This window comes from Rhinopithecus roxellana, chromosome 7, assembly GCF_007565055.1.
Source record: "Rhinopithecus roxellana isolate Shanxi Qingling chromosome 7, ASM756505v1, whole genome shotgun sequence".
NCBI classification, from domain to species: domain Eukaryota; kingdom Metazoa; phylum Chordata; class Mammalia; order Primates; family Cercopithecidae; genus Rhinopithecus; species Rhinopithecus roxellana.
Window position 1 is genome coordinate 110,268,212 of NC_044555.1, and position 22,757 is coordinate 110,290,968.

Genomic DNA, 22,757 nt, shown 5'->3' on the forward strand with positions numbered 1-22,757 from the left:
TAGGTTTCAAAAGTTCACTGAAGATTTACTGTATTAAAGTTTCCATGTTTGCTTTTGGTCCTCCATAAAATGGTTGAGAAATACTTAAAAATAGAAATACCAAGAAACATAGGGCACTGTACCAGAACAGTCCATTCTGTTCTTTGTCATCCATTGTCTTTTGAAAGCGTTGGCTTACCGCTCAGGATCCCCTCCACAAAAAAGAAAGACTAGACAGAGCAGGACCTAATATTAACATACAAGTAATAGTGACAAAAAGATTTCTCACAAATGTCATGCTAAATTTTATAATTACTGATAAAACATTAAAAGTGAAAGCTAAACACCTCTCCCATTCCTTAACCGGAAAAAAAAAAAAGTATATGGAATGCACTCATTTTGTCTTTATGGATATTCTCCAACAATTAAAATAACTTGTTATCTTAACAACACATACTATACAGATACATGTCTTACCTATTAAAGATTTGATATTTTCTAAGATTAAGTCACTAGTAATACTTCCAGATAAATCTTGCCCCAATTCGGCAATCAGCTTGGCATAACCTTCATTCTCTTCTCTTAACAAATTGAATTTTTGCTGCTTATAACTGAAATCAGATAAATACCATTAAGGGGATAAAATTAATCTCAATTAACAAGCTTGCACAGAGTACTGTATTCTCACTGAATTTTCTTATCTCCAACCTACAACAATCATAAGAATAGTTGTTTAAAGTTTACTTCTTTGTGTGCCTTTTAGAGTAGAAAACAACAGTGGTTCATATGAGAATCCCCAATATTAATTACACGGGGAAAACCAGTAACACAAGAAAAGGATATTGTTAGTATCAGGGAACAATAACATATCACTATTTCCATCTCTAAGAATATACCCCGAGTATAGCCATAGTCATAAATTATTTTATTGCTAATGATGAAAGCATGAGTATTATTTTAACTTTGAATATGGGCAAAAGTAATATTGGTTTTGCACAGGTAAAGGTCACTGACGACTCAATAATATTAGGCTACTTTTAGAAGACAAAAAACACAAGACATGCTAACCACAAACAAAAAAACAGTCTTCAAAGTCCCCTTAGAGGCCACTAGCATTCAAAATATGAATGAAAAAACATACTCAGCTACTTGATCTGAAACATAAGATACGTGTACTTACAAGAGTTTTGTCTTGATTTTAACTGACTTTTGATTGAATTGCTGTGATTGTTTGATAAGCCCTAATGATTCCAGTGTTTCTGGATCCAGGCGTTCCTTTAAAACTGTGTCTGAAACTAAATACTGTATTAAAAAATATTAAAAGTCATTTATTCCTTAGCATTGCATCCACAACATTAAATATATTCAAACTAAAGCTTCCTAAATAAGAATACAAAAATAACATTATATAACAACCTACAATTTATAAAAAGGCTTGGAAGTTCAATTTAACAAATATTATGACTCCAAATATTGAAATATTTAATAAATAGCTTTCAAAAAATTCCCTACAAAATTATATGCATGTTGTACACTGCCTATAAATCACAAGAACTACAGATGAAATTTTCAATATGATTGCATTTGGCTTAACTGGATTTTCACCTAATACAGCACTTAATAGCCTCCTACTTTAAGTTAAATTCTAGTATAGCAAAGACAAGCACCTTCTTCCAGGTCTGAACCATGGCAGTTCTCCCTGGTTCTAAATTTATGAACACAAATGGTTTACCAGACAACAATCATGGCAAGTTCTAGAGTTTATCATTTTTAAACTACCTCTATTCTTTTACTTTGTTTAACAGTTTATGAGGGAAAAAAATCCATTTAAAAGCTGTCTACAATCATTTCTACTTACTTTATAAATGCTTACCTTTTTCTTAGGAACTTACTAGGTCAGGAATATCACCAAAGGTTTTAAATGTCTAGATAGTTTAAGTGATATGGATATGGTTACATGCTTATTTCATAGAAACAGCATGTCTAATTTCACAAAACATTCCATTTCAAAACGCAAATCTCACCTTCTGAGAAAAGTCAACTGAATGTCAATATCCTCCTCCATTAACATGACTAACTTCTATTGCAGCTGTTTAACGCAGATTTTTAAAAGGGAAAAATATTTTTAAAAACTTACCAAACATGCTAATACCAACTGTGTAAAATAGTCTCTCTTGCTTTTTTCTTCTAAACAATTTGTCTCAATATCTATAATGATGAAGACGAAAAAAGTTTGATTGATTTTTCTACACTCCCCAGCACTAAAGTAAGATAATTATTTAAAAACTAACTAATTTCAAAATGCCTCAATCTGAATTTGGAAAAATTCAAAACTATGGTAACATGAAATATTATATGAATGCTTTAATTTCTCCTAAAACTGGAGGCTGACCCTGTGACCTATGACAGATCCATAAAATGGTACATCAATTACACTGGAGCTGCCTGCTATGGCATTGGAAGCAACAAAGCTTCAAAAAAAATTGTTCGCAAGAAACGAAATATTCAAAGTATAAATGACTACTTGTCAGAGATGCTAAAAAGAAAAAAAAAGATTATTTTAGGTGGAAAGTTGAATAGGGTTATAACAAAGATTTCTTCTAACTCTAAAGATCCTAATACTCATGAAAATCAAACCCATGACTTTCACCACTCTGGTCAAATTACTATGTCATAACCAAGCTACCTGGCCACCAACTTTATGAAAAGACAGTATTAAAAAATAGTTCTGGCCAGGTACAGTGGCTCACGCCTGTAATCCCAACATTTTGGGAGGCCGAAGCAGGTGGATCACCTGAGGTCAGGGGTTCAAGACCAGCCTGGGCAACATGGTGAAACCCTGTCACTACTAAAAATACAAAAATCAGCTAAGCGCAGTGGCGCCCATCTGTAAGTGCAGCTACTAGGGAGGCTGAGGCAGGAGAATCACTTGAACCGGGGAGGTGGAAGTTGCAGTGAGCCGAGATCGTGCCACTGCATTCCAGCCCAGGTGACGGAGTAAGACTCTGTCTCAAAAAAAAAATAATAATAAAATAAAATAAAATAAATAACATCTTATCTCGAATTATAATTCCAGTCAGTAAATAGAAATTATTCAAAATGTTTATTTTCCTACTGAAATATTTAAAAACTGAGACTGTGAGTTTCAGTAAATAGAAAATTTGTCAAAAAATTTTCTGATCTGAAGTGTGGAAGAAAGAAAACAGTGCCAAATGCCAAGCACCAAAAATTTCAACCAGCATTGGCAGGATTACAAACAAGGCTAATCTCAGGATTACTGCTTTAACTGATTATATACTATTAACCTAATTTTACAGTCAACTCATAATTTAGAATATGCTATAAAGAGAAGCACTGGTTTTAGTGAAGTAATAAAAATTGTCCTCTACACGCTCTACTGCCAACACTGAGAATCAAAAGAGAAGGGGATTTTTCATCAAACATATCCACATTTTCCTGGCCCTTGACTTTCCCTTCTTGGACAGTTGCCATTTCTACATATCCTGGCCACTGTAGCTAAGCATGCAGTTAGCTCATGTGTATTAAGGAAATTTTAGAGTGTAATTTATGCAATGTAAATTACAGCATAATCTCAATTTCTCATTAAGACTTTTAACCCATGTGTATCTCATCAATCCTTTTCAGGGACTCCCAATTGTTGCCCTGCTATCTGGTTTTCTGGTCCCTCCTCAGTCTAGAACGTTAAAGATACTGATTTTAAGGGACCGGGGCTAAACTGAGTCCATTCTTATACCCAACATCTATCTATACTCCAGGGCCCTAAAGTCCCTAAGATCTACCTCTCAAGGTCCCTAAGATCAGAGGCACCGGATGGCAGATTCCTCCTGTTCAAGTCAAGTCTCTTTCCTATCAGCCACCTAACCTGATTAAGACAGTTATCCTCTGAGGGTTTGTGAACCTGGAATGAATTATTTTAGCTCATTAATCTTAATTCTTAGAATTAGATAAACTACTTAAATGTCTAACCATTCTCTTGGGTTCTGACAATGTTAGGAAATGCTTAATAGGGTCTCAGTAAATTTCTTAGCTGAACTATCTCAACAATCAGTACAGGACTCTATTATCTCAACTGTACCTTCCCTGGTTTCTTTATTCTTTTTGCTCTAACTCATTAACACTATTCTAATAAACTCATTTATTATCCCTGACTCCTCTACTTCGAATAAATTGTCTTTAATTTCCCCTATGATTTTAATAAAACGCCCTCAGCTATTTCCAACTCTAGTGCCCAGTATCACCAACTACCTACCCTAGCCCAGAGGTCCCATCAGCATACCAAGTTACAGCAGACTCCCCCTTTCTATAGTTCTCATGCCCCCCTCACCTTCATATGATTAGTCTGTTAAAGTCGCTATCAGCCGGGCGCGGTAGCTCAAGTCTGCAATCCCAGCACTTTGGGAGGCCAAGGCAGGCAGATCACCTGAGGTTAGGAGTTCGAGACCAGCCTGGCCAACAGGGCGAAACCCTGTCTCTATTAAAAATACAAAAATTAGCTGGGTGTGGTGGTACATGCCTGCAATCACAGCTACTCGGGAGGCTGAGGCAGAAGAATCACTTGAACCTGGGAGGCGGAGGTTGCAGCGAGCCGAGATCATACCACTGCATTCCAATCTGGGCAACAAGAGTGAAACTCCATCTCGGGGTGGGCTTGGGGGGGCAGGGGGGAGTTGCTATCTTAACCTGGAAAGTGCAGCACTAATTTCCCTTATAACTATTAACATTTAGAATGACAACATGATATAATAAAAAGATAACAGGCTGTGGAGCCAAAGGGACCCAGGTTCAAACTCTGCCTTACTGGCTTGTGTGGCCTTGAAAAATCACCGCTTCGCTGAACCTCATTTTTCTGATCTGTATACCTACCACCATTACAGGAGTTGATGTAACGATTAAAATAAAAATTAAATGCTTAACACAATGCCTAGAACATGGAAGGTACTCTAAAAGCAGAACTTAAATTGTTATTATTATCATTATTATTGTCATCATCATCATCATTATTAGAGGTAGCTCACATTCTTACTCCTATTCCCCAGCCTTGATCTGGGGTCACACTTTAATCATTTTTTTTCTGCCAAGGGTGAGGGTGGGTGAGTGAAGGGGCAGGTGAGGGAAATCCTCTTCCCAAGTTTGCTGCCATAATCTTGCTTATAAAAATGGACTGGATAGGCCGGGCACGGTGGCTCATGCCTATAATCCCAGCACTTTGGGAGGCCTAGGTGGGCAGATCACTTGAGGTCAGGAGTTTGAGACCAGCCTGGCCAACATGGTGAAACCCCATCTCTACTAAAAATACAAAAAAATTAGCCAGGTGTGGTGGCATGCGCCTGTAATCCCAGCTACTCAGGAGGCCGAGACAGGAGAATCACTTGAACCCAGGAAGCAGAGGTTACAGTGAGCCAAGATCGTGCTACTGAACTCAGCCTGGGTGACAGAGCAAGACTCCATCTCAAACAAAAAATGGACTGGATAGGCTAAGAGAAATTTCCCAAGAGCAACCAAGCAATATCTTCATGAATTCATGTTACTAGTAAAAGACAATGACTTGTAACAATAATTCATATTACTAAATAACTACGAAGGGAAAAATATAACCTAATAAGTCAATAAAGAAATTACTAGGGCCAATAAGCTGATAATTGATGATTACCCAAAGAAAGATATACTCCTGACACTATCAAGGAACAATAGCTTCCACAAAATGTTACCTACAAATCAGTCTTACAGTTTTACAAATTTATAGTAAAAATATTTTTAACTGAAATTTGTTTCATGATATATTTATTTGCCCAAAAAAAAAAAAAAAAGTAATATCTTTAGTGCCTCACTAAAAATTTCAGCTTAAAAGGTTTTTTGGTTGGCTTAAATCAATCCAACAGATAGCATGAACATATACTCGATCATCCAAACCAGGAGAGTTCTGAGAGTAAAAGGGGGTACTATTAATAATTAGCCAGTGAAAACAAAACAGGGACAAGTGGTCATCTCATCAACGGTCTTCTCTTTTCATTTATCACTCTCAGTCCACATACATTTTGACCTACTCCCAACATTACTGGGAACTTATGAAATCTGAAACTTCCTGAAGGATCAAGCACCAGCATTTATATTTGTCAAGAACAAATTCTAAATTCTCAGTAAGACATTTAAGTAATGTATCTAATTCTAAGAATTAAGATTAATGAGCTAAAACAATTCATTCCAGGTTCACAAACCCTCAGAGGATGTCTTATTTTAAAGTGAATATTGGCTGGGTGCAGTGGCTCACACCTATAATCCCAGCACTTTGGAAGGCCAAGGTGGGAGGATCACTTGAAGCCAGGCATTCAAGACCGCCTGGGCAAAATAGCGAGACTCTGCCTCTAAAAACTAACTAAATAAATAAAATGAATACAATAATGTTTGGCAATGTCTTCTATTAGATTCAAAGTAACAGAAAGCACAAGACTGGGCCTAGTGCAGTGGCTCATGCCTATAATCCCAGCACTTGAGAAGCTTCAGGTGTGCAGATTGTTTGAGCCCAGGAGTTCCAGACAACCCTGGGCAACACGGTGAAATCCAATCTCTACCAAAATATATATTTTTTTTGTTTATATTTATATATATATATATATTTATACATATATTTATATATTTGCTTATATATAAATATATGTTTGGTGTGTGTGTGTGTGTATGTGTGTGTGTATATACATATTAGCAGGGCGTGAAACAGGAGGATCACTTGAGCCCAAGAGGTTGAGGCTGCAGTGAGCCAAGATCACACCACTGCAGTCCAGCCTGGTCGAAAGAGTAAGACCGTGTCTCGAGAAAGAGAAGAAAAGAAAAGAAAGCACAGGACTGACTGATGGGAAACCTGTGCTCAGTTATTTTCATCTAGATCTAAAATTGGAGAAAAAAAAATTATAATAAACATTATTTTTTAAATCCATGCCATGGGACACTACATTTCATTCTAAGTCACAGAAACACTCCTTTTTTTTTTTTTTTTTTATCTTGCATGAATCCGTATTTATTCTGGAAAAATAAAGAAGTTGCTATTCCCAAAGCTGGTTTCTCATCCTCAAAACAAAAGTACTTTTGATTACTTTGGCTCTTCTTGCTCTTTCTAAAATTAAGAAGAATTAAAAGAGTACAATAGCAAAGTATTTCTTGAGTGTCCTAAGTATGAGATTCTGACATCATTCATTGAAAACCTGCATTAAATAAGATTATTTGGTTACCAAAATCTCAGAAAACTTGGCCTTTTAACTTGAAATAACTTAATTTAGCTCAAATTTATACAAATCTACATTGTCAAAAACTCAAACAATCTGAATTATACCTCTAAAGCTTGTTTATAACATTATGACATTTGACTTATATTGCTATATTCTCTACAAAGAATCAATTTGCTTCTAGATTTGCAGAAACATTTGTAAAATTCTTAGTTTAAAACATTTTATTTAATAAACATTTGACTTACCAAACAGCACATTACAGGTGAAATAAAGGCTTAATACCTACCTAATATGCAGAATACATCAGCAAGAATGGAGGGCATATCCTCACGAAATTCCTAATTTTAAAAATATAATTACAGTAAATAGCAAAAAAGCACACAGCAAGTATTAGGGTTTCATAATAACACTCTTCTGTGAAACTTAAAAACAAAAAACGGCTGGGAGCAGTGGCTCACACCTGCAATCCCAGCACTTTGGGAGGCCAAGGAGGGCAGAAGACTCGAGCCCAAAAGTTTGAGACCAGCCTGGACCACGTGGTGAAATCCCATCTCTACAAAAAGAAACAAACAAAAAAAAAAATTAGCCAGGCGTGATGGCGCACTAGCTACTCAGGAGGCTGAGGTGAGAGGATCATTTGAGCCTGGGAGGTGGAAGCTGCAGTGAGCCAAGATCGCACCACTGCACTCCAGCCTGGGCAACAGAGGAAACTGTCTTTAAAAAAAAAAAAAAAAAATTGATTTCCAGGTGGAGCTGAAAAAAATTTTTAAAGAAACCAAAAACCCCATCATTATATTGACAAATATTAAAATTCTTGAAGTAAACTTTCATAACAAAGAGGAAGATAATGTTTGCAAAAAATGTTTACATGTCTACCATGAAATAACTTGATTAAAAAACGGAAACCTAAACAAGCACTTTGGGAAATATTAAAGAGCACAAACGAGTAACATTTTTCCAATGAGGTTTCATTTTAGAAATCACGTGAATTTAGAGTACCTCATACCTACCTAAAGGAAGACTGTTTAAAACGGTACATTTTTCACCCAAGACTTTAAATGTTGTGCTCATGCCTGAGTCAACATTTGATCTATGCAAAAATAATAATGGTATCAGAAAAACAGAAATCTTGAAAATACAAAACCAGCTAAAAAGCTAAAAGCTGGTTTGGGGGGTTGTTTTTTAGTTTCAGGAGGTACATGTACAGGTTTGTTACATGAATATATTTTGTAATGCTGGGGTTTGGATTTCTATCGAATCCATCATCCAAATAGTGAACACAGTACTCAATAGGTAGTTTTTCAACCCTTATTCCTCCTCCTCCCTCTCCCCTTTTATAGAGCTCAATATTCTCTTTATTTTCTTTATTCACTCTTGTAGCCTTTGGAGAAAATGACCCAAAATCGGGCCAGGCACAGTGGCTCACACCTGTAATCCTAGCACTTTAGGAGGCCAAGGCAGGCGGATCACAAGGTCAAGAGTTCAAGACCAGCCTGGCCAACATGGTGAAACCCTGCCTCTACTAAGAATACAAAAATTAACCGGGTGTTGTGGCATGCGCCTGTAATCCCAGCTACTCGGGAGGCTGAGGCAGGAGAATTGTTTGAACCCGGGAGGCAGAGTTTGTAGTGAGCTGAGACTGTATCATTGCACTCCAGCCTGGATGACAGAGCAAGACACCGTCTTGGGGGGAAAAAAAAAAAGAAAGAAAAAGAAAAGAAAAGAAAAGGACCCTCCTGTTTCTGAATAAAAACTTCAGTATTATTCTAGACTTGTCTCTTGATTTTCTACTCCCATACTCAATTTTAGGGCTATTTTCCATTAAAAGGGATCATAGTTCACTTATTGCAGTTAACAGTTTGCTGGCAGTACAGCAACCCTAAAATTAGCCTATTTTCAGAAACTAAAGGAAATTCTAAAGAAAAATCTGGCAGCTGCAAGGAAATGCACAAGATACTCTTCTGTGGGTAAGATACTGGACAGTGTATACTACTAAGAGAAAGCCATGACAAAGACAATTAAGCTGCAGAAGTATCTATAAAAACATCATTAAGTATTCAAAAAAAAGAAGCTATGTAAGAACCAAACATACATACATAAAATTCACTTGAACTATCCATTTTCAATAATGGAAAAAGAATCAGAATCAGATCCCATAAACAAACTAAAACCTTTACCAATGCTCAATTTACAAAACGAAATAACCTTGTCAATCAGATTTTAGCCTCAAATTTCTTAAGGGCTCTGAACTCTGGTTACGTCTATTTAAATGCAAGTACTCAGGCCACTTGAAGATCAGAAATAGAGTAAGATAAGAGTTTTCAAAAATGAAACATCAGTTGTTTAAGAAAGATTGGCAGCGGCCGGGCACGGTGGCTCAAGCCTGTAGTCCCAGCACTTTGGGAGGCCGAGACGGCCGGATCACGAGGTCAGGAGATCGAGACCATCCTGGCTAACACGGTGAAACCCCGTCTCTACTAAAAAATACAAAAAAAAACTAGCCGGGCGAGGTGGCGGACGCCTGTAGTCCCAGCTACTCGGGAGGCTGAGATAGGAGAATGGCGTGAACCCGGGAGGCGGAGCTTGCAGTGAGCTGAGATCACGCCACTGCACTCCAGCCTGGGCGACAGAGTGAGACTCCGTCTCAAAAAAAAAAAAAGAAAGATTGGCAGCAACTGAATATTTTTAACGTTAAAAAAAAAAAAGGAAATAGACTACTCCAACATGAACTAATGCTGTTGTTATCAGTTGGAGATAATTTAGAGACAAAAGGGAAACTCACTGAATTCCTACTGCTCAAATACACCCTAATATGGGGTGGAAATCACAACGGCTAAACTTAGAATTTCCTTAAGACTATCCCTGGGAAAGCACAAAAAACATACAAATATTACCTCCCCTGACAGAAAAAAAGGCTACAGAAGATTAAAGAAACACAGTAAGAGAAGTTCAGATTGACACCAAGAAGCTTCAATTCCCACACCTTAATAAAACCTATTATAAAAGCTATTCTGAATTGTATTTATATACAAGTTCATTATAAATGTGTATATATATATATACACACAAGATAATTTTATTCATATACAAGTTTAAAAACCAGCTTAATAATAAAAGAACAGCACACCACTCATAAAACCTCAAGCTTAACTACTGGTTTACAATGTGAAAGCCCATCTTCCAATTCAAATGCCAAACCACCATGAAAAACATTTGGTCTGAATCTAACTTAAATTCTCCAATGAAAGAGTGAAACAGAATAACCATGTAAAAGGGTTTTCTTAATCTAGTCAATTTTTTTTAAACCGTAAGTAAATGAAAACTGGCACCAAGTGAATGTTAGAGCCAAGCAATAGCAATATAAAATAGTTTAATCCTCAATTTTTAAAATATATTTAATTTCTAAACATAACTACAAACAAAAAAATGACACATTGAGAGAAAAATATTTTAGCCAATTTATGTTTCCTACTTTACTAACAACCAGATAAAAAGATTAAACTATCTGTGTTCCTGTCTGGCAAAATGGCTTAACAATATCACCTTAAAACATCCACTATTCCCTTCCATAGTTTTGAGGGGAAAAAAGAAAAAAAAAAAAAGAAAATTTTAAAAATCCATCCACTACTATAATTTTGAATAAAACACAAGTTATAAACTTCAGGGATCTTTGTGTCAAAGCAAAAGATATATAACAACTATTAACTTAAAAATATGTATATACATACTTACACTAATGTCATTAAGAACATTAGATGCCTGTTCATGCTTTAGATTTCCTTTAATTACATGATATGACAACTCATAGAGAGCTTGCTGGAAATCTGTTGAACATAAGAGAAATAAATGTAAGGATACAATCTCTTGAACATGAAAAGTAAATCTATATATTTCCTACTTCTCAGAATTATTATAAACATCAATAATGAAAAAATATAATTCTAATGCTTTTCCTCTAGTACTTTTTTCTTTTTCACAAAAACATAAAATTAAAAGGTTAGAAAACTGTTAACCATCTCTCCACTACTATAACTACAGCTTGAGCATTCCTTTCCAGTTTTTTCTGTATGTCTACAGATTTTACATATTTAAATTCACCATGCACATCATATAGCATTCTGATTCCCCCCAAAACACTTTTAAAGCATTTTTTCATGCTACTCAAGTCTCTCTAATTATTTTCAATGAACTCTAGCAAGTGGATTTAAACCAATAATTCTCCTCACTAGTAGTCTTCGAATATATTCTCAATTCAATCTCAGGGCTATAGTGACAACAGATAAAAAGTAGCAGTAAATATACTACCAAGTTTTAACCATACCCTAGAGTGAGAGAAGTTTCTCCCCAAATCTAAATCTCTTTGTCCCATAAAAATCAAACAAAAAATACATGTATAAAATGGTAGTTCTACAACTGTCAACCACAAGTAGCACCATTCACTATTAATTACCACAGTCCCCTTTCCTGAAGAAAGATATTTTGGTTATGGAATGGGTAGTTAGTGGCCAGGTGAACACCTCCTTCTGGTCATCTTTTTTTTTAAGTCCCATGTACTAAAAACTCTACCTCCTTCCAATCATGAAAAAGCAGTTAAACAAGAAGCTTTAAAGATGCTAATGTAAAATAAAGTCTATTTATAATCTACTTTTGAGCAGAATCAAATTTTTTTCAGAACCAAACAGCAAGTTAAAAAATCAAATACTTTAAAAATCTTCTTGGCCAGGTGCAGTGGCTCACACCTATAATCCCAGCACTTTGTGGGGCCAAGGCAGGAGGATGGCTTGAGCCTAGGAGATCGAAACCAGCCTGGGCAACATAGGGAGACCTCATCTCTACTAAAAAAAAGAAAAAAAAATTAGCCAGGTGTGGTGGCGTGCACCTGTTATGCCAGCTACTTGGGAGGCTGAGGCGGGAACTTGAGCCCAGGAGATGGAAGTTGCAATTAGCTGTGATAGCACCACTCTCTCAAAAATAAAAAACAAAATTTTAAAAAAAACTTCTCCCCTGCTATGACTCCTAGCCACAAAAAAGAACATAATAGAAATCAAAATGTATATAAATCACCCCTTAATGAAAATACTATTTTGCAGTAAAATTAACTTGTTCATTAAATCATTTGCTATTGCTATTTGCTACTGCTAATAATTATTCCAAGTATTTATGAAGAATTATTTATTAAATATATTCTGCCTATTTTACAACTATATCCTCATTGTGTTTTAAATAAACAATATAAAAACAAAGGAAAAAATTTCTATTTTTTGGTATCACAGGTATAAGAGGTCAACTTCATGCTTTGTATTTCCATGAATAAAACGCTTTACAACAAACAAATAACACTTATTTAAAATTTTCCAGACAATTAAGGTGGTTTTTTTTAAAAAAAAAAAGCAATCAAAGGAACAAAATAGCCAATTATCAAAAACTAAGGTCCCAAGAGAATATGTCCTCTGGTACTCATAGCGAACCAGGGAAGTCTAATCTTAATCACAGAAGGAGATTAAAATAGAGAACAAGTGACCTGGGTCATTTTGCTGACATTAAAGTGACATAAAAACAATCATACTGTAATCCACACAGCAGCAACGATAGTTCTCAAATCACAAGTTTTCTTTTTTTCTTTTGAGACATAGTCTCGCTCTCCAGGCTGGGGTACAGTGGCGCAATCCTGGCTCACTGCAACCTCTGCCTCCTGGGTTCAAGCGCTTCTCCAGCCTCAGCCTCCCAAGTGACTGCAATTACAGGTGTCCGCCACCAAGCCCAGCTAATTTTTATATTTTTGGTAGAGACAGGGTTTCACCATGTTGACCAAGCTGGACTTGAACTCCTGACCTCAAGTGATCTGCCAGCTTTGGTCTCCCAAAGTGCTGGGATTATACACATGAGCCACCACGCCTGGCCTAATTCACGAGTTTTCTAAATGCCTATTTAAAAATGGCTGGGAACTCCTATTGTGTTTTATCCATAGAAACTGTAAGAGGTGGTTTAAAACTATCAGGCTAGTTCCACAGAAACCTATAAAATCTATATTGCAGGTGAAAAACTTTACATTTACAATGAGGAGGAAAACTTAAAACCCTTATAACTATCCACAAAAAAATTCAATAAAATATTTTATCTTAACACTAACACTTCAGAAAGAGTAGTTTTAAGAATGGCCACCAGAGGCCGGGCACGGTAGCTACACCTGTAATCCCAGCACTTTGAGAGGCCGAGGCAGGCGGATCACAAGGTCAGGAGATCGAGACCATCCTGGCTAACACGGTGAAACCCCGTCTCTACTAAAAATACAAAAAATTAGCCGGGCGTGCTGGCGGGCACCTGTAGTCCCAGCTACTTGGGAAGCTGAGGCAGGAGAATGGCGTGAACCCAGGAGGCGGAGCTTGCAGTGAGCCGAAATCGCGCCACTGCACTCCAGCCCGGGCAACAGAGCAAGACTCTGTCTCAAAAAAAAAAAAAAATTAAAAAAACGAATGGCCACTAGAAGGTACTTCTAGAGATTCTTAGTTTTTGCAGGGTTTGAATGTTGAAGACACCAATTCTTGGTTATGTCTAATAATATTACTAGTACTACTCATGTTTGTTTTTTTTAAACAATAATGTACTGTTTATTTTCAAATAGCTAGAAGGGATTTTGAATTTTCCCAACAAAGAAATGGTAAATGTTTGAGGTGATACACTAATTATACTAATTTGATCATTACACATTATATACACATATCAAAATATCACACTGTACCCCAATTACTCATGTTTATTAGCCATCCTTACAGTGTTGTTTCATTGGCAGTGGTTGGGGTGGGGGGAAGGTGATTCATAAAAGAAACAAGGAGAAGCAGTGTGTGCAAGGGAAACTGCCTGCCTGAAATGAAATTAATTCAAAGGAAGGGCAGAAAGAGAAAGGTCAGAGGGAACACTGCCCAAACTCAAATCTCTAAGACAGAAAAGAGATTCTGAAGGAATGACATTCAGTCAGTTTCCTGCTAGGACAACAAACTGGAGCCCCTCAAACCAAAGCCTGACTGTTGACAGAGATCAGCCAAGGAGTATATGTGTTAAGGAAACAGGTAAGGGTAAGAGAAGGAGAGCACTGGCAATTCTGCCAATACGGCAGTCATAACTATTTCTGGTTTCACATGTGAATCAGAACCATGCAAATAAACAATAATCTAATAGTTATTAAAGACCCAGAGTCACATTGTTATACTATTTACACTATCATTTATTGAAAATTCTTCTATTTTATCCACCTAATGTTTCTATTAAACAAGATCAAAGTTAACTGAGATGTTAAAAACTGATTTTAAACACGGGGAAGAAAAAAGATAAAGTACCCAAGTCTTTTTAGAAAGGAGTCTTTCTGTACATTCTTACACTTCAGACAGTCAACTAACTTAAACAAGAATACATTACTGTCTATCAACCTCAAAAATCTTTTGAGTGATCATGCAATTTTATAAGCAGGATAAACAAGAAAATAATTTGGGGATGGCAGGCTAGGAATGTTAACTCTTAAAACAGGTCTTACCCATATGACAGGGTAAAAAATGGCTTTTTCGTTTGTTAAAAAAAACATTTTTCACTCACACATCCAAATGTTCTTTTTATGAGACAAGGTCCACTCTGTCACCCAGGCTGGAGTGCAGTGGTGTGATCTTGGCTCACTACAACTTCTGCCTCCCGGGTTCAAGCGATTCTCGTACCTCAGCCTCCTGAGTAGCTGGGATTACAAGCCCACGCCACCACACGCAGCTATTTTTGTTTGTTTGTTTGTTTGTTTTTGGTAGAGATGGAGTTTCACCATATTGGCCAGGCTGGTCTCGAACTCCTGACCTCAAGTGATCTACCCACCTCAGCTTCCCAAAGTGCTAGGATTACAGGCGTGAGCCACCACACCCGGCCCAAATGTTCTTTAAAAAGTATATCCTCAGCTATGCAAGGTGGCTCATGACAGTAATCCCAACAATTTGGGAGACTGAGGCGAAAGGACTGCTTGAGGTCAAGAATATGAGACCAGCCTGGGCAATAGAGCAAGATACCTCATCTCTACAAAAAATAAATTAAAAAAATAAGGCTGGGCACGGTGGTTCACACCTGTAATCCCAGAACTTTGGGAGGCCGAGGCGGGAGGATCACCTGAGGTCAGGAGTTCAAGACCAGCCTGACCAACATGGTGAAACCCCATCTCTACTAAAAATACAAAATTAGCCAGGCATGGTGTCACATGCCTGTAATCCCAGCTACTCAGGAGGCTGAGGTAAGAGAATCGCTTGAACCCAGGAGGCAGAGGTTGCAGTGAGCCGAGATTGCACCATTGCACTCCAGCCTGGGCAACAAGAGTGAAACTCCATCTCAAACAATAAATAAATAAATAAGCAAGGAGCGGTGTTGCACACTTGCAGTCCCAGCTACTTGGGAATCTTAACTGGCAGGATCGCTTGAGCCCAGGAGTTTGAAGCTTCAGTGAGCTATGATTACACCACCACTGCATTACAGCCTGGGCAATGGAAAAAGACCCTGTCTCCTTTTAAAAAAAAAAAAAAAGAAAGAAAGAAAGAAAAAAAAAACAAGAAAGCATATTCTCTCTTATGAAAGTTATAATTTTTGGTGGAACAAAAATAATCATATATATATGTAAAATTCTGTTCTTAATCTTCTATTCACAAAAGCATAATTTAAATGACCTTAATACATTTTATTTAATGCTTTTGCCTTCAAATAGAATATCAGTTATAAAAATGTATTTTCTAACTTAAAAAAATACTGTGGGTTTTACCCCCAACAATACTACAAATGTAAATGCTTTACACTTACTAGACACAATCGCTTTTAGTTTTGCCCCTCCTTTGCCAAATCCACATGTCTAATTTTAAATTAATAAAACGTTAAATAGTAAAATCCTTTGAAACTAAAGATACTGGAAAAATATAATATATACTATTTAATTATATAATATTTTATTTAATAAATTATATCTGTGATATGCAGTAAACAACTCCTTTGAATGTTTTCCATGACAACTGCCTTTAACAAGATCCCCAGACACCACCTAAACATAACCAGCTTTAGTAAAAACACTGAACCTCAGTTTCTGGAAATTTTCTAGTGCAAATAAGATCAGAACAATTTTTTCTTTCCATGCTATCTTTTCTGTCATATTTATGATTGATACAGCTAACAACTGCTGAAACTTAGCTAAATATACCAAGCCCCAATTACAAAAGTCAAGCAATATCATATCATTATAATGCAGGTCAAATAACATCGGTATACAGAGATACAGTCTTACTGTAATTACAGTTTTAATCCTGACTATAATATAACCATGTAAAACCTTTATGTAATGTGAACTATCTTACACCTTTTGTTTTCATACCTAACAATGAATAGAAAGCAGACAGTTACTAATTTTAATCGAGCCAAAAATAACTAAGATACTTTTAAAAATCTTACCTCTATACGTCGAACTATCATGGCTTTTATTTTCACTGAGGATCCGACATAAATGCAAACTAGAATAAAATAGAAAACATGTATTTCAATTTCCACCATAACATGAGATGATGCTTATAGAGCAAATTATATCAACTGGCAAGTAAAAAAAAATTTTAATCAGGCATTTATTCTGCCTTTCATATACAAACTGTACCACTGGTAACTCATAGAAGATTAAAACTATCTCTGTAGTAATAAGGAAGGAATTATGAAATTAGAATATCACCATTTTAAGATCCCTAATTAATTACAGAATCTAGGCCAGGCGCGGTGGCTCACGCCTGTAATCCCAGCACTTTGGGAGGCCGAGGCGGGCAGATCACGAGGTCAGGGGATTGAGAAAATCCTGGCGAACACGGTGAAACCCCGTCTCTACTAAAAATACAAAAAAACTAGCCAGGCGTGGTTGCGGGCGCCTGTAGTCCCAGCTACTCGGGAGGCTGAGGCAGGAGAATGGCGTGAACCCGGGAGGCAGAGCTTGCAGTGAACCGAGATCATGCCACTGCACTCCAGCCTGGGCGACAGAGCGAGACTCCGTCTCAAAAAAAAAAAAAAAACAAAAAAACATTACAGAATCTAGGCATCTACCAATGGCTGCTCACATTACAAAAAGAGGCCAGGCACAGTGGCTCACACCTATAATCCTAGCACTTTGGGAGGCCAAGGCGGGAGGACTGCCTGAGCTCTGGAGTTCAAGACCAGCTTGGGCAACACAATGAAACCCCGTCTTTACTAAAATATAAAAGAAATTAGTCGGGCGTGGTGGCATGCACCTGTAGTCCCAGCTACTAGGGAGGCTGAGGCAAGAGAATTGCTTGAATCCAGGAGGCAGAATGAGCCAAGATTGTGCCACTGCACTGCAGCCTGGCAACAGAGCAAGACTCCGTCTCTACAAAAAAAAAGAAAGAAAGAAAAGAAAAGAAAAAGAGACTATGAAACATTATGTGCCTCCAGATTCTGATGAAAGAAAACACCATGCAGGTTGGGCATGGTGGCTTACACCTGTAATCCCAGCACTTTGGGAGGCCACGACAGGCAGATAGCTTGAGCCCAGAGGTCAAGACCAGCCTGGGAAACATGATAAAACCCTGTCTCAACAAAAAATACAAAAATTAGCCTGGCATGGTGGCTCACGCTTGCACTCCCAGCTACTCGGGAGGCTGGGGTGAAAAAATCATCTGAGCCCAGGAAATTGAGGCTGCAGTGAACCATGACTGCTCACTCCACTGTACTCCAGCCTGGGCAACAGAAAAAAAAAGAAAAAAGAAAAACGAGAAAAAAGAAAAGAAAGCATCACCCACCTATGAAATTGTCTTTAGGGGGGGAAAAAAGTGTAAATCAAAATCTGATCAAGCCATCTAGATCCAACTACCAATTTACAGAAAAAGACCACAGAGGAATATGTTAAGAGATACCATAGGGATACAGTCACCAAAATTCAAACTGTGGGAAAATCTAACAGAGAGTGACCCAATCTCTTGAACAAACAAATTGCAAGGAAAAATATAATAAAATATAAAAGAAGAGTACAAGGGAGGAAAAGAGGAACAGAAGAGCTACAAGACAGAAAAACAATTAACAAAATGGCAGTAGTAAGTCCTTTCCTGTCAGTAATTAATTACCTTAAATGTAACATCTAACTCCACATTCAAAAGACAAAGTATCTAAATTGATACTTTTTAAGACAAGCTATTTTTTTTTTTAAAGCTGTATGCTGTCTACAAGAAACTTGTTTTAAATTTAAGGACACAGACAGGCTGAAAGTGAAAGGATGGATAAAGATACTCCATTCAAATGTTAGCCAAGAGAGAACAGGGGTGGCTATGCTTATATTAGACAAAATATACTTTGAAAATATAACAATTATAAATATATACACATACCACATCAGAGGACAAAAGCATATGAATATATGTGACACAGAGCTGAAGAAATAAATAGACATCAACACAGTAATAGTAGGGAATTTCAATACACTACTTTCCATAGAATATCTAGACAAAAGATCAGTAAGGAAACAGAAGACTTGAATAATACTACAGACCAAATGGATTTAACGGACCTATCCATAACATGCCACCCAAGATAAGGAGACTACATTCTTCTCAAGCACACACAAACCTTTTTCCAGGCTCTAACATGTGATCTAACCTTCTGATCACATTAGATATCACAAAAAAAAACACATTTTAAAAGACAGAAATCATACCAAGTATCTTTACCAAACAAAATGGAATAAAACTAGGTATCAATACCAGAAAGAAAACTGGAAAGTTCACAAATATGTAGAAATTAAACACATTCGGCCGGGCGCGGTGGCTCAAGCCTGTAATCCCAGCACTTTGGGAGGCCAAGACGGGCGGATCACGAGGTCAGGAGATCAAGACCATCCTGGCTAACATGGTGAAACCCTGTCTCTACTAAAAATACAAAAAACTAGCCGGGCGACCTGGCGGGCGCCTGTAGTCCCAGCTACTTGGGAGGCTGAGGCAGGAGAATGGCGTGAACCCGGGAGGCGGAGCTTGCAGTGAGCTGAGATCCGGCCACTGCACTCCAGCCTGGGCGACAGAGCGAGACTCCGTCTCAAAAAAAAAAAAAAAAAAAAAAGAAATTAAACACATTCTTGAACAACCAAAAAATCAAAGAACAAAATCAAGAAGGAAATTAGGAATTATCTTGAGACAAATGAAAATGAAAACATAAATACCAAAATTTATGAGATAAAGCAAAAGCAGTTCAAAAGAGGAAATTTGTAGCAATAATTTTTTTTTTTTTTTAACACAGTATCTCATTCTATCACCCAGGCTGGACTGCAAAGGCAAAATCTTGGCTCACTGCAGCCTCGATCTTCTGGGCTCAAGTGATCCTCCCACCTCAGCCTCAGCACCCACCCCCAACACCCCATTAGGTGGGACCACAGGTGCATGCCACCATGCCCAGCTAATTTTGTGTATTTTGAAGAGATGGGTTTCACCATGTTACCCAGGCTGGTCTCGAACTCCTGGGCTCAAGCAATCTGCCCACCTCAGCCCAACAAAGTTCTTGGAATACAGGCGTGAGCCATCAAGCCGGGACTATCAATGCCTTTTTTTAAAAAAATCTCAAATAAACCACCTAACTCAAAACTTCAAGGAACTAGAAAAAGAAGAATAAACTAAGTCCAAAGTTAATAGAAGGAAGCAAATAATAAAAATTAGGGCAGAAACAACTGAAATAGAGAATTAAAAAAGAAAAAAAAAATCAGCCGGGTACGGTGGCTCACGCTTGTAATCCTAGCACTTTGAGAGGCTGAGGCAGGCAGATAGCTTGAGCTCAGGAGTTCAAGACCAGCCCGGGCAGCATGGCAAAACCTTGTCTCTACAAAAAAAATACAAAAAATTAGCTGGGCATGGTGGCCCACACCTGTAGTCCCAGCTACTTGAGGGGCTGAGGTGGGAGGATCACTTGAGCCCAGGATGTCAAGGCTGCAGTGAGCCAAGATAGTGCCACTGCACTCCAGCCTGGGTGACAAAGTGAGAACTTATCTCAAAAAAAAAAAGAAAAAAATCAATAAAATTAAAAGTTGTTTTTTTAAAAAAGATTAACAAAACAGACAAATCTTTAGCTAGACATTTAATAAAGAAAAAGAAAATGCAAACAAAATTAGAAACAAAAGAAAAAACATTACAACCAATTACACAGAAACAAAAAGGAATATAAGAGGCTAGTACACCATAATACCAGAGCCAAACAAAAACATTACAAGAAAAGAAAATTACAGGTCAATGCCTCTTATAAACACAGATGAAAAAATCCTCAACAAACACCAGCAAACGGAATTTAACAGCACATTAAAAGGATCAGTCACCATGATCACAATGGATTTATCCCTGGGAAGCAAGGATGGTACAACATACTCTAAATGTGACACATTACATTAACAAAATGAAGGATTAAAATCACTTGATCATCTCCTTAGATGCCGAAAAAGCATTTGACAAAATTCAATACCCTTTTATGATAAAACTCTCAACAATTAACTAGCCTGGGTGACAGAGCAAGACTCCGTATCAAATAAATATACATACTAACTATAGAATGAATGTTCCTCAACACACACACATAAAAGGCCATAAATAACAAGCCCACAGCTAACATTATATTCAATGGTGAAAAGTTGAAGGTTTTTCCTCTAAGATCAGGTACATGCCCACTCTCTCCATGTCTATTCAACAGAGTACTAAAAGTCCTTGCCAGAGCAATTGGGCAAAAAGAAGAAATGAAAGTTATCCAAACAAGAAAAGTGAAATTGTCTCTGCTGACAAAATGATCTTATATTTAGAAAATCCTAATGACTACACCATAAAGTTGTTAGAAATAAATATGGTGTATCCATTCAGGCAAAAAAATATTTAAAAAAAGAAATAATAAATAGGGTTAAGTTACAGGATATAAAAATCAACACACAAAAATAGGTAGTGCTTCTATATGCTAACAATGAACTACCCGAAAAAAAAATTTTAATTCCATTTAAAATAGCTATATTATAGCATTGCAAGAATGGCAAAAAGAGAAAAATAATAATAAAAATAAAATAGCTACAAAAAATAAAATACTTAGGAATAAATTTAACCAAGGAGGTGAAAGATCTATACATCACAAACTATCAAATGCTGATGAAAGAAACTGAAGATGACAAATAAATGAAAAGATATTCCATGTTCATTGATTAGAAAAATTAAGATTGTTTAAATGTCCTTGCTACCCAAAGAAATATAAAGACTCAATGCAATCTCTATCAAAACACCAATGACATTTTTCACAGAAACAGAAAAATCCTAAAATTTATATGGAACCGGAAAAAAAATGGATAGCAGCCAAGGCAGTCTTGAACAAAAAGAAAAAAGCTAGAAGTATCCCACTATTTGACTTCAAGCTACAGTTGGCCCTCTGTATCCAAGGGGGATTGGTTCCAGGACCATCTGCCACACACACCAAATTCACAGATGCTCAAAAGTCCCTTATATATGGCATATATACAGTCATCCTTCTGTGTCCGCAGGTTCTGCATCTGCGGATTCAACCAACTGTAGACAGAAAACACAGTCAGCCCTCCATATCCACAGCTTTTGATTTGTTGTTGGTTGAATCTGTGGATGCGGCCAACCAACTACATGTAAGTCCAGTCAACTATATATTACAAAACTAGGGTAATTAAAACAGCATGGCACTGGCATAAAAATAGACACATCAACTAATGGAACAGAATAGAGAGCCCAGATATTAATCCATGCATTTATAGTCAATTTTCAACAAAGGGTACCAAGAACACATTATGGGGAAAAAGGCAGTCTCTTCAATAAAGAATGCTGGTAAAACTTAATATCCACATACAGAACAATGAAACTGGACACTTACTTCACACCATATACAAAAACCAACTCAAAATGAATTAAAGACTTAAACGCAAGACCTGAAACTATAAAAATCCTAAAAGAAAAAATAGGGGAAGAGGTACACAACATTGGTCTGGGCTACAATTTTTAGATTTGAACCCGAAAGCTCAAGTGATTAAAGCAAAAATAGACAAATGGGATTACATCAAACAAAAAAAGTTTCTACGCAGGAGGCCAGGTGCAGTGGCTCATACTTATAATCCCAGCACTCTGGGAGGCCAAGGTGGGCAGATAACCTGAGGTCAGAAGTTCAAGACAAGCCTGACCAACATGGAGAAATCCTTCTCTACCAAAAATACAAAAATTATCTGGGCATGGTGGCGCATGCCTGTAATCCCAGCTACTCAGGAGGCTGAGGCAGGAGAATCGCTTGGACCCAGGAGGCAGAGATTGCAGCAAGCCAAGATCGCGCCACCACACTCCAGCCTGAGCAACAAAGCGAGACTGTCTCAAAAAAAAAAAAAAAGTTTCTATACAGGAAAGGAAACAATTAACAGTGTGATGGAGACAACCTATGGATTTGGAGAAAATACTTGCAAGCCAAACATCAAATATGGGCTTAATATGCAAAATATATAAAGAAGTCAAGGGGCCGGGTGCAGTGGCT

General features: G+C 37.2%; 1 protein-coding gene across 11 annotated transcripts in view; it reads right to left on the reverse strand.

The window, feature by feature from the left end:
- Window positions 1–22,757, reverse strand: part of THOC2 (THO complex 2) — a 131,391-nt gene that overhangs the window by 94,408 nt on the left and 14,226 nt on the right. For 10 of the 11 annotated variants that reach the window (XR_004058338.1, XR_004058339.1, XR_004058337.1 and 7 more), the window contains exons 2-7: window positions 16,674–16,732; window positions 10,953–11,044; window positions 7,507–7,558; window positions 2,117–2,187; window positions 1,160–1,281; window positions 457–590 (exon numbers count right to left, since the gene is read on the reverse strand). Coding sequence is in view for 8 of the 11 variants with exons in the window: in XM_010354593.1 (XP_010352895.1) it covers window positions 457–590; window positions 1,160–1,281; window positions 2,117–2,187; window positions 7,507–7,558; window positions 10,953–11,044; window positions 16,674–16,732 (530 nt within the window). In the remaining 3 variants the exon portion in view is untranslated. The remainder of the gene's footprint in view (window positions 1–456; window positions 591–1,159; window positions 1,282–2,116; window positions 2,188–7,506; window positions 7,559–10,952; window positions 11,045–16,673; window positions 16,733–22,757) is intronic. The other variant, XM_030933882.1, reaches the window with a different exon arrangement.